Source organism: Phoenix dactylifera, chromosome 2, assembly GCF_051530095.1.
Source record: "Phoenix dactylifera cultivar Ajwa chromosome 2, Ajwa_hap1_PhDact_Kaust_v1.1, whole genome shotgun sequence".
NCBI lineage: Eukaryota > Viridiplantae > Streptophyta > Magnoliopsida > Arecales > Arecaceae > Phoenix > Phoenix dactylifera.
The window spans coordinates 47,908,193-47,921,371 of NC_143191.1; the positions used below are offsets into that span (position 1 = coordinate 47,908,193).

The 13,179-nt window shown below is 35.3% G+C and overlaps 1 protein-coding gene across 2 annotated transcripts; it reads left to right on the forward strand.

The window, feature by feature from the left end:
* Nucleotides 1-802: 802 nt before the first annotated feature.
* LOC103717111 (VIN3-like protein 2) lies at nt 803-12,006 on the forward strand. Of its 2 annotated transcripts, XM_088716710.2 has the most exons (6): nt 896-1,348; nt 1,473-1,542; nt 2,715-3,192; nt 3,268-3,393; nt 10,045-10,352; nt 10,460-12,006. In XM_088716710.2, the coding sequence occupies exons 2-6, from the start codon at nt 1,524-1,526 to the stop codon at nt 11,698-11,700; spliced, it is 2,172 nt and encodes a 723-aa protein (XP_088572836.2). In that variant the 5' UTR covers nt 896-1,348; nt 1,473-1,523; the 3' UTR covers nt 11,701-12,006. The 2 variants fall into 2 exon arrangements, with proteins under 2 accessions (XP_026664244.3, XP_088572836.2); XM_026808443.4 differs by having other exon boundaries at nt 803-1,348; nt 2,715-3,393.
* Nucleotides 12,007-13,179: the final 1,173 nt, after the last annotated feature.

The following is a 13,179-nucleotide window of genomic DNA, read 5'->3' on the forward strand; positions in this document are numbered from 1 at the left end:
ATTTATAATTATTTTTATACCCTCATAAAATACTGTTTTTGCACATATGCTCCTAATATAACAATGCTTCTAACACCATTAATAAAAACCATATTTATTTTAATTAAAAATAAAATCAAATTTTACAATTATTTTTCTGTCTTCCATCGTGACCTGATCTTATAAATCTTTCCTTTTACACATCAATTCATTGAGGATAGTTTAGTTATTTTAATTTGAAATCGTTAATTTTTTAACGACGTTAGATGGGGTAAATACATATAAAAAATAAAGATTAAAAAAGAATAGAATAGCAAAACAAATATTTTACCAAAATAAATATATAAATATTAATTTGAAAAGGGTGGCCATACAAAATTTGATATTTAGGATGTACTCATATTAAAATTTTTTAACACCTATGAATACACATTGTCCAAGAAGTCTTAAACACTGCAAATTAGCTTGTGCGTAAAAGGATGGTTAACCCCCAAAGAGAGCAAGCGCACGAATATTTGTACACGTCACATTTGCACCAGCCACTGCACCAAATATTTCCTTTCTTCGTGTAACAAACGAGGGGCAACTCAGTACCAGCTTGCAGAGGAACAGCTGGCGCGTATTGAAACATGCCGGTACCCAGTGTCGTGCATATAGACAAGTATAGCATCACGGTGCGGTCACATCAATCACGCCTCAATGGAGCAAGAACGGCAGCCGCCCGACTCGGAATAACCATGCACACATTTGGACTAAGCAAGACCTACGTGAACTCTAACATTGGATATCTTTTAATCCCAACTTGGCGACTATCACATGTTCTCACGACGTTCTTAACACGAAAAGAAAATTAGAAAATGGAAGGAAAAGAGGATTAGTTTGCCATCAAGGGAAGACCGAATGCCATTCCAAGTTGCCCACCACCGAACCTTTTGTGGAGAAACGCAAGCCCACCCTTCCCCTTTATTTACCTCCTCTCTCTTTCTCTGCTCTTTCTTCTCTATTCGTTCTCTCTCTCTCTCTCCAACCCTAAACGATGGTCCCAGGAGAGGGGGGAAAAAGAAGAGGAGAAGAGATGATACGCATCCCCTTTTCCCCTTTCCATATCCTTCTCCTCGTCTCCCCACCCTAATCATTAATTAACTCTGTATAATTTCGTTCGTTTCTTTTGATTGTTTACTGCTTTGTGTGTCCTCGCTCTCGTTCTTTATATTGTTTAATGTTATTATAAAACACCGACCCCCCACCGTTATCATCTCTTGTGTCTTCTCCTGCCCTCACTTGCTGGCTGGGTGGGGGGTGGGCGCGAATCTCAAAGCGCACGGAGAGGAGGAGGGGGAGAACCGGTCGGCCGTGGATTCGTTGCTTGGTAATGGCATCTTGTCGCCCTTTCTCGATGGGAATAAGTAATAGTGTTGGGATGGATTGAAGGGGGTGGGAATTATTGTTTTCTTTCGGTTTCTTCTGGTTTTGATGGGCGGACGTCGTTGCAGGGGTTGGCTTTGTGGCGGTAATGTGAGGGAGAGGAGCTGAGATCGGCCTCCATGGATCCGCCCTTCTCCGGTGTGTTCTTTTTCCCCCTTTCCTCCGTTTTTTTGGTTTCGATGGTTTGGTTTTGGCTGTTGATGCGTTGGGAGTTCTTGATCTGTGATGTTGGATTGGGTTGTAGGGTAAAAAAACTAACTTGGGCTGCGGGGTCGGTAAAGATTGGATTTTTAAGGGTTTCTGTGGGTTTTCTTGAATTTCTTGCCGTTTATTCGTTGGGTTCTGGGTAACGCTTGGAGGATTGCGTATTTTTTTTGTGTAATTGGGAGTTTTTTTTTTAATCTTGTGTGCAGATGGGGAATGAACGAATCTGATTCTTGTTTCCATTATTTCTTTCTGCTAAGATTCCTTTTCTTCATGCATTGGATTGATCTTTTCTTCCATTTATTTCCTCCACTGGAATGCGATTTTTGTAGTTTATTTTCCATTAGGTTTGTGGATATATTTAAAGAAATTACGACTTTTCTCTTTAATTGCGAATCTAACCTAAGTCTTTCTAATAATTGGATAAAAAAAGTATATGAAATTGCTTCCATCGGAGTTAGCGAAGTCAACTGTCTTGCCTGGTCACAGATGTATGCTTCGTTTTATATGTTTTGTTTTTAATTTATGAGATTAGATAAATTCTTTGATTTTTATGTAAGATTAGATAAATTCAATCCCTCGCTTTGTCTTTCAAGTGAAATGTGCTTTCCTTTATATCATCTTTGCTTTGAACAAGGAAAGATCAATAGTAGAGAGTGACTGTTAATGTTGCCTTAGAAGGTTTTAACTCCTGGCTTTGTATTTCGTGCACAGATAGTATTTGTCATCCATGTGCGTAACTGCACGTCAAGCATTCAAGCATGCCTGAGAATTAAAAGTTGTTTAGTTTACTTTCTTACATGAAGTACTGTACACCACTACACCATCTAATTTTTTTGTGCCCCAGGTTTACTTTTGAAATGCTCTACATTCTTTAAACCTTTAGAATTATACTGCTCAACAGATAGATCCATGCTATCTTTGATCTCGTCCTTTATCAGATTTTTATTTTTCATTGTTTGAAAAAACCTTCATGCTGACTCATTGAATTCTTCTATTAGATGTCCTTTGACTTCATTTTAATGACATGTAAAGTCTTCAAAATATATTTCTTACTTATTTCATTTGCCATTAAGTCTTCCAATTTGACATGTTTTCTTACTCAGGATTTGTACTTGACCCATCTAAGTGTCGTAAGCTGAGCATCGAGGAAAAGAGAGAACTCATTCGTGAATTGTCAAAATGGCCAGAGAGTGCCCCTGAAAAGCTACAGGCATGGAGCCGCCGGGACCTTTTGGAGATCTTATGTGCAGAGCTTGGAAAGGAGAGGAAGTACACAGGCTTAACAAAGCAGAAGATGATAGAATATCTTTTTAGAGTTGTGTCTGAGAAGAAATCCGCGAAGCATGGAGAAGACATGGACGCAACTTCGGAACCACCAAAATCTATCTCTCAGACTCCATCCAAAAGACAGAGAAAGAATGATCATCCATCACGTCTACCTGTTGCAACAAACAGTCTCCCAGCAAGTGATGGAAATGAAGCTCTAAATAACATCCGATACTGCCAGAATTTAGCATGCAGGGCTACTCTTACCCTAGAGGATGTGTTCTGCAAACGGTGCTCCTGCTGTATATGTCACAAGTATGATGATAATAAGGACCCTAGCCTTTGGCTGTTTTGTACTTCAGAAGCTCCTTATCAAGGTAATTCTTGCAGCTTGTCATGTCACCTCGAGTGTGCGCTCAAGCATGAAAGAGCTGGCATTCTGAAAAGTGGACTCTGTACAAGATTGGATGGCAGCTACTATTGCATATACTGTGGAAAAGTTAATGACTTACTGGGGTAATATCATATGCCTTTACTTCCTTAGATTAGTTTCATTGAGCTGTCTTATTAAGTGCTCATTGCAAGTTTTCAGCATCTAGGAGTTTCACTTTCACTCTTGCAGACCTTTGTTACTTCGAACTCAAAAGAATTCGAGCTGTCCTCTGAACTAGTTGAGAGTTTGCAGTGTTGGAGGAAAAAGATGATGGTTTGGGTAGTTTGATGGGTTTAGCCTGCTAATTACTACTTATGGCTTGCCTTGGCAAATTGTTATCTTTGTTTCTAAGTATGATTTAACTGTGAATTATATGGATCAGTGAAAAATGTAGATAAGTGCTAGTGGCATGCGTATTTTGTACTTTTTTTTAAGTAACAAGCAGTCTTATTTCCAGGAACTTGTTCTAGTGTGGCCTCAAAAGGAAAGGATGGTCATCCATGTTGTTTCTCAACAAGCTGGAGGATATATCAATGATAATTTTATTGATGACATGATCCCAACTCTTATTTGAATCATACCACTCAATGCATTCTCATAAACTCCATGCTTTGCTTATGGTCCACTATCATGTATCCCATGTATCCAAACAGCATATGATATGACCATATGATGTCATATGAATGACCATATTGCATATGCCCACATCAATTGACTTGTGGACTTTCCTGATTGCAGTGATACATTGAGGTTTTGTATACCCACAATGCATCATGATTGTCATGTTGGGTCCTGTCCTCTTGTTAATTCGTCTTATCTTGTAAGACAAACTGAAGGAGGCTATTCTTGAGCTTCCAAGTACAGTGGTGAGTGACCAGAGTTCAACTTCAAGATGTCCATAATTGTATCATGAGTCTGTAACATTGCCCAGCTTTAGCAAATCTGTTGTCACTGATATCATCATCATCACCAGACTGCCTGCTGATTGTCAATGTACAAGTATTGGTCTCCTCATCATTTAAGGTCGAGTTAGTTGTCTGCAACATTTGGAAAATGTGCAGACAGATCTAGTTAGGTGCATATAAATCATGCGGTATGGAAAGTGGCAAATGTAGCTGCATTTCGACATATTGTAATAGGCTAAGCCAACATCTGAAGCTTGCTGTTTCAGTTGACATAGTTTTACATTGTGACCACAAGATATTGTGGGCAGATGTTGTGCAAGAGCAGGAAAGTTAGAAATGTATTGGCCAATGTGACAGTTTGAAATGATACTTGCATTTTTTGCTGCATGCATGTCCGCCATATGTCATGCTTATTAGGAAAAATGGGTGAGGGTGGTCTGGTGAAGTAAATGATCTGGGAAGGTCTTGTTTATTTAATAAGCTGAGCTATTATATGTTACACATTGAAAATATGAATTGAAGATGGTCTTCAAAGATGTTTGTGTTTTACTTATAAATCTAATAAGATGAGATACATATTAAGCATTTGTTTTACAAGATGAAGATGGCATGCAAAGAGGCTTGTGATTTACTCCCGATGATAGGACAGGACATTTGAGGGTAGAGTAGTTTGAAGGTATGGATAAGCATGGCAAGATGAGTTGCATGCTGAAGTTGTATATGGTGTTTTTTTTTCTAATTTTCTTTTTCCTTTCTTTGGTAAAAGGAGAAAATGATAAGATGGTGAAAGAAAGGAAGCTCAAGGTGCAGGGTATTGCAGATGAGTACGCGGTGATTGGGTAAATGATAAACTAATAATCTAATATTGACTTCAGGAAATGTGGAGGGAATGTACAGTTTCAGCTTACATAAGGTTTAAAACAGATTAAAGTTGCTTTTTACTCAGGATTGACTTGTGAGATGTTTGATGCATTATGAGTGATAAGGTGATAATTTTATTTCTATATAATGGAGGGAATGTATGGTTTCAACTTAATTAAGGTTAAAAAATAGATTAAAGTTGCTTTTGACTTGATGGACTTGAGATATTTGATGCATAATAAATGATAAGGGGATAATTTTATTTCTATATAATTAAATTTTATTTCTATATAATAAAATTTTATTTTGTTATCCATGTGTTGACCTTTTAGTATTTAGGTTCATTTAGAGTTTTATCTTCTCCAGACTATTAAATAGTGAAACAAGGTTCTATTTTCTCATTTAACTTGTTTGCAGATTATTCATTGAAAAAATTGGGCATTTTTCCCAATTGAATGTTGTGGGGTATTTTAATGTTGCTGTGATTTTGTAAGGAGGCTTGTGGTTGTCGAAGATTTGTTTCTTTAATTTACTTGTTCTTAACAATAATTCATCTCAAACTAATGAATAGCCCCTTTTCCTCTAATTCTCTTTGTAAGAAATGCTCAAAGTTCATGGCTTTCTGGTATTTTCATTATTATCCATTAGATTTTATGTTACAAATGATCATTTTAAACAAACATTGTCTCTGAGCCCATGTACATCGATTTATCAACTAGTTGCATGCTACACAGCGGCTAGGTTAGACACCAAGTCCTTCTTTTAGCATTGTCCAGAAGCATACCATGATCAACTATTTATATCCCATCCTTTTCTTGGTCAGACTTATGCGTCCATCATCCACTGTCTTTCATAGCTTGAAGAAACCTGTACTTGCATCTTCAATTATTTCTTTGTTAGATCTTCCTCACTTTTTTTTAATCACTCCAGACCAATCTGAGTCACTTTTGTTATCAGAGTACCTCAAATTTTCTTTCTATAAGCCAGTTACATTCACACGGTTTTCTACTATGTTGCTATCCAGCAATACAAAGTCATGCTTTCTTTAACTAACCTTGATATTTCTTTTTGTGTCTATTACTTTGGTAAATCATCATCATCTTCTTCATGTTCAAGCTTTTTCCCATCATATTTGGGGTTGTTATTTGGGTAATGGTGGACAAAAATGAAGTTTGTCCATCTAATGACTGTAACCAACCATAATAAAGTGTTCAAGATGATTTTCCATGATAGGGCGCTGTAAGTAATGCTCCTTTGTGGTCCTGATATTTGACTCAAGGCTTTGACATAATTGAGCAGTCCAAAGTAACACATGAAGCATAGATTTAGGACAAAAGAAACTCTTTGTTCTTCTTCTTACTTTCTGAGTGAACCCCATGTGTGTGTGCATGTGTGTTTGTGTGTGTGTGTGTGAGAGAGAGAGAGAGACGCATCAGACAGCCCATATTGTTCTTTGTGATGTTGACGTTGGACACCAGAAATGAAGCAACAATTTCCCGTATGAGTCTTTATATTTCACTAAAAGAGAGGCTTAATTGTATGAGAAACTTAAAACATAAAAGTTGTATCTCAAATATAAATAATCTTTTTGTTTTTTGTATTTTTGAGAAAGTTGTTTTGTTCTTATAACTGTGACCAAGGTTTAAGTTTGCATATACTGATTGTCATATATACGATAGCTGCCAAGCTACGAATGTAGAAATTGGAACAAGGTTCCCAGTCTCAATATTGGATGGTGTATCGGTAGGAGACTAGTATGTGAACGGTACCGGTACCATACCTAATCATACCCGTACACCAAAAAATATAAATTTTTAATTTTCTAAGATTTTTAAGCTTCTTTTATTTATTTTTTTGTGGAAAATAGGGTTTTGTGAGATCATTTTTGATGTTTAAATAAATATGCATTAATTTTTTTATGTTACATGCCTAGAGAATAGTGTGACTATATAATACATATTATGCTAACTAAGCATGATACAAAATTTTGGCGTGATTTTTCTATATTTTTAATTTCTGCCTGTTTGTAGGATGTGACCAAAAAATAAAGAGAAATGGAAGAGAGAAATACTTGGATTGGAGGAATAACTCACTTTCCACTCTCTCCTCTCTCCTCATATTCTCCTCTCTCTTCTCTTACCTTGAAATAGAGGGAGAAAAGGTTGTCGGATCCTTTTCTGTCCCATTTCGAGCAAATGTATCAAGACGATGAACTATCCCTGTTCGTGGTCGATTCCATCATGATACCGGCCAAACTGGGTGTTTTCATTTGATATTGCATTCCTTGATTTGATTTAAACATGTTGGTTTTGTAATTGCTTATCCTTTGATATGATGTGGTGTTTCTTGTCAATCTAGTCCTTTCTTTTCCCAAGACTATGCTTTCCTATGACTGAAACATTATTTTTTTTTCCCAATATAACTTATTGAAGCATAGATGGATGTTCACTATCATGCTTCTAGTGAATTGGTTTCTATTGAATCTACATACGTATCTATTAGTGGTTACATGCGTATACCTCAGTTTAAGATGTAAAGAGATTTATAAAAATTAATATTTTGGGGTTAATATGTATCTATTAGTTGTAAGATGTAAAGAGATTTATAAAATTTAATTTTTTGGGGTTAATATGTATCTATTAGTGGTTACATGCGTATACCTCAGTTTAAGATGTAAAGAGATTTATAAAATTTAATTTTTGGGGGGTAAAAATTTGTTTTTTAAAAAGCTCATGGTTCTGTGGCATCCTTTTACAAGAAAAGGCAAATTAGTTCAAAATCCATAGATTTTGTAGAAACATCTGACCATGTTGAAAAACTTATTTGTCATTATGGCAACGAGGATGACTACAGAAAGATACAAAATATGATTATGAGTGAAGTTTGTTACTACCATGCAAGACAGGTCTTTTGTTATATATAACTACTTGTGTTCAAACAAGTAATTGTCTTTTCTTAAATTTAGAAATATGGTTCTAATTGGGTTCAGTATGCATTGCATGGTAACATGGTTTAGAAATAATTCCTGTTTTATTATCTTATTTTATCCTAGTTAGGTTAGTTTACATATAAACTTAGGTTTCCCATATATCTGGGACTAAGCTTGATGGTTATGCTGGGGGATTGATAAAATTTGAAAACTTGACATGGTTATAGAATATCTCACAATATGAAAGGTGCCTTTGCAAGGGCTATTGCTTGGTGCAATGGTAAAGACTTGGGTTGACAAGTGCAATGGCATGGGTCTGAGTCTTGGAGCAGCCACTATAAAAAAAAAAAAGAAAATTTAGGTTAGGTCTATCCCCAGTCGCCGCACCTAGGACCCCGGATTGCTGGGAATATAACTAAACAATGGCCTTTTATTTTTTTACAAAAGTTGCCTCTCCTTTTGTGACATCCCACTCTATAAATGTGCCTGGATTTTTTCATCAAAGGACATTTTTGGGGCTGTAACAATTATAGATTATGGTTGATTCTTAGGCCCCATTTGGTGGACCTTTTGAAGGGCCAAAAATTACTTTCTGGCTCTTCAAAAACACTTTTAGATGAAATAGAGGTGTTTGGTAAAAATTTTGAAAAGCTGTTTTAGCTTTTTTAGAAAGCTAAAAACAGTTTTTTAGGAGAAGCTCCATTTTGGAGCTTTTCCGAAAAACACTTTTAGGTCCGGTCGGAAAGCTATTGTTTTACCAAAATATCCATGACAAAATATAACAATTACTCAAAATGTCTTTTTATAATTCTGAAAATTTGCTAGAAAATTTGTTACAGAGATAAATGGTCATTCGAAGGGTGAAAAATTAATTTACACTAATAATTATAATATTTTATACCTCTATTATTGTATTATACTATAAATATAATATTATATTACATTATATCATAATACATTACTATATAATACTAAATAATTTAATATTATGTTATATTATGAAAAATTAATTTACGCTAATAATTATAATATTTTATACCTTTATTATTTTATTATACTCTAAATATGATATTATATTACATTATATCATAATACATTAATATATTATATTAAATAATTTAATATTATGTTATATTATAAAAAATTAATTTACGCTAATAATTATAATATTTTATACCTTTATTATTGTATTATACTATAAATATAATATTATATTACATATATCATAATACATTACTATATTATATTAAATAATTTAATATTATGTTATATTAAGAAAAATTAATTTACGCTAATAATTATAATATTTTATACCTTTATTATTGTATTATACTCTAAATATAATATTATATTACATTATATCATAATACATTGATATGTTATGTTAAATAATATAATATTATATTAAATTATTATGCTATAGTATACAATATTATATTACTATATTATAATAATATTATATTACATTACAGTAATAGTATACTATATCATATATTTATGTATTAATATATATTATATTTTATTATGCTATGTTGTATAATACTATGTAATGTTCTTTATGGTCATTTTGTCATATCAAAAGTACTTTCTCAGTTTATTTATCAAACATATGTTAAAGTATCACAGCACTTTAGAAATGTAGTTATCAAACAATAAACAACTTTTTACAAGAACTCTACTTCTAAAAGCTCTACTGCCAACAGCTCCTCCAAACAGGACCTTAGTCTAATATCTTTAGGATATTTTTGATGCCTCTTTACTAGTTGGATATGTCGATTACATTTGGGTTCAAGTAGACCTTACATGTTGATATTCTTCTGAAGTTGAATTCTTAGCTTTGGCTTGCTATCTATTGGACGTTATAGTTGCACAGTAATATACATTCATGACTTGCTCATTTAGGAAATTACTAATCTCTATATTGTCCACATCGTTCTTTGCTGCTCTTCATTTATATTTGTTGATATTGAGACTTACTATGTAGCACAAAAAAGGGCTGCAAAATGCTGTCAAATTAAAAATTTCTCCCTCTTCTGCAGATGCTGGAAAAAGCAACTCATGATTGCAAAGGATGCTCGACGAGTAGATGTACTATGCTATCGGATTTCTCTTAGTCATAAACTTCTCAGCTTAACAGCCAAATATCAAAGCTTGCATGAGATTGTGGACACAGCAATGAAGAAACTGGAGGCCGAGGTTGGGTCCATCACCGATCTACCAAACATGGCACGTGGGATTGTCAACAGACTGTGTGTTGGTGCTGAAGTTCAGAGGCTGTGTGCACATGCTGTTGAGTTACTAGACTCTTTGCTTTCTAGTGCCCCTTCAGTTGAACCTCAAATAGAAGGCAAGCTTTTCTATAAATTTTCCTTAGCTTAAGGATTCGTGAATAATGGCTGTTTTTTTTCTCATTTTCATTGAACATTTGTTTTTTTCTTGTATGTGCAATTTCAGAAGAAAAGTTGATATCATCTAGCTTTATCAAGTTCGAGGCCATGTCTACAACTTCTCTTACTGTTGTCTTAGATTTAGAAGATAATACGGCATTATCTCAACAGATAACCAGTTTCACTGTGTGGCATCGAAAGGCTGAAACTGCAGCCTATCCCACAGAACCATCTTGTACTTTATGTAAGCCAAACAAAAGGTTCCAGGTCACAGAACTCACTCCAGCTACAAAATACATGTTCAAGGTGATTGCCTTTAGCAATGTGAGGGAATTTGGCAAGTGGGAAGTTGGAATCATTACTGAAAGCATCTCAAAGAATGCTTCGAAGAACTTGGTATTGGATGCAGCTTCCATTAAACCGCATTGTGGAAGTCCAAAGACAAACAGCAGTGGCCTTTCTAATCATACTTCGGAAGGAGATGAATCTAATAATAATACTGTGTATGCTGATCTGAGCAAGTCACCTGAAAGTTGTTACGGTTATAGTGAGAAGCCAGAGATTCTTGACTTGGAAAAAATATCTGAACACACTTGCAAGGATACAAGCCATTCGCCGAATGCATTCATGGGCAACGTAAGTGGAACAGGAGGTACTGAGCCGGAGGAAACACCAGGACTCTCTGGTTCTGCCTTGGATGAGGAACCCAATTCAACTATTCAGAGTGAGTCTCATAGAGGTTCCACAAATTCAATGGAGCACAACCAGACATTGGATGTCCCAAAATCAGAGAACGAATCTAATGCACCGATTGGAAATGAGATGGTGATTGTTCCATATGGGCGCTCTGATTCCACCCTGCCTGTGATTCCCTGCCGGTTGGAAACTGGTAAAGAAGGTTCTGGAAGGATCAGCAAAGTAAAGCCAGGGGGCACTATACTTGAGAATGGTACGTCAAAGGCAGATAGGGAACCAGGGAGCTCATCAAAGAAAAGAAATGCAGGGAAGTGCGAGGAGATGTGTATCAAAGATGGGTCACTGGAAGGATCATACGAGTATTGTGTTAAGGTGGTTAGATGGCTGGAGTGTGAGGGGCACATTGAGACCAACTTTAGGATTAAGTTTCTGACTTGGTTCAGTTTGCGTGCAACGCCACAGGACAGAAGAATTGTGACTGTTTATGTTGATACTCTGATTGATGATCCTGCAAGCCTTGCAGGACAGCTGGTGGACACCTTTTCGGAAACAGTCTGCAGCAAGAGACTTCCACAAGTGCCAACTGGGTTCTGCATGAAGCTCTGGCATTGAGACTCAGAGAGCTATTCTTTCTCTGGGTAATATATGAGCCCAATTCTTTGGATGCAAATTGTTGCATCGATTCTTCATTAAACATTTCATTCGGTAGTTTCAGGTTGATTCATACATTAGCTCATTATCACTAAAGCTTTCCATCTTTATAACTGTAGCTTTCATTCGTAGAACTATTTTCTATTTCTTTTTCTGTGCTTAGGGAGTTGTAATGCTCTGCTCTTTATCTTTACAAGAATACTAGGGACTCTTTCTTCTGTATCAAAACCTATTCATCTGGTTAAACTTATATTCTCTTTGCTAAAAGCAGGTCTGGTATATGGATCGGTGATTATACACTGAGCTATCATGAAAGTGAATGAGTATTTTTTGGAAATTAGAGATAATGGATTTTTTTTTTTTGTAATTTTGGATATTGGCCTTTTTCCATTTTTGCTTGGATTGACTGGATAGGAACCAGATAAGATCCCTATGCATGATAATAACTGTAATTGCTGCATGTGAACTTTTTATTGTTTAAAATACAGTAATTGCTGCATGTGAACTTTTTATTGATTAAAATATGGACAGTAGTGTTATATGCTAAAATTATATTGAGAAATGAAAAAAAATGATTTTAAAAACTTGTAATTTAGAATCAGTTTTCAAACATTCTGGTAAACTCAACTTAATGCATAATCTAGAGATTTGTAAACTAAATTGGTGTGCCTAATTTTATCATGGTGAATCAGCACAACCAAGGTGTATTATAGAATGTTACTGTTGATAGTTGCAAATAGATGTGCCTTCTCTTTGGTCATAAAAATCATAATCTATTATTTCCTTCCCCGTAAATCTAGACTGTTGTGTATGTATCTAAAACTGCAAACTGGCATTGCATGGTTACTATGGTAATATTATGTGGTCATATGGGACCCTTGGATGGTATGTTACTTTTCAGCTGGACACTACATGCTATGCAATGTTAGTTTGGTACATTATAGAATTATAATAATTTTGTACTATACAGTATGAAATGATATAATGGAGTATGGTTTTGTATGGCTGTTGATTTTCGTGTAGTTATATTGCAATACCGTATCGTTATAATCCAACGAGATTGATATTACTTAACGGATAGAGTTATAATGTAGACCAGTATCGCTATAATACGTAGTGCATGGAGCATAGCATGATATTAGTATAGTCGTGTGACAAAGTCCAGTATGACGTTATAGCGTGATATAATGTCATTGTATGTTTAAGTCCGGTTTGACATAATATAGGGGGATATAGTGTAGCATAAAAGTATGTTATGGTTAATCAGAGCCTTTGTATTTCTTCAGCATTCTTGGGCAAAATCCGGTCTCTGAAATCCTTATTCCAGAATTGTAGCACCATTCACTCTGTCCTGAAATCAGCAGCCAGTGTTCGGCTGGGCTGTAAGTTGATGACATCCACCAGCTTGGCATGAGTTGAGGCTGCTGCAATTAGTGGTGG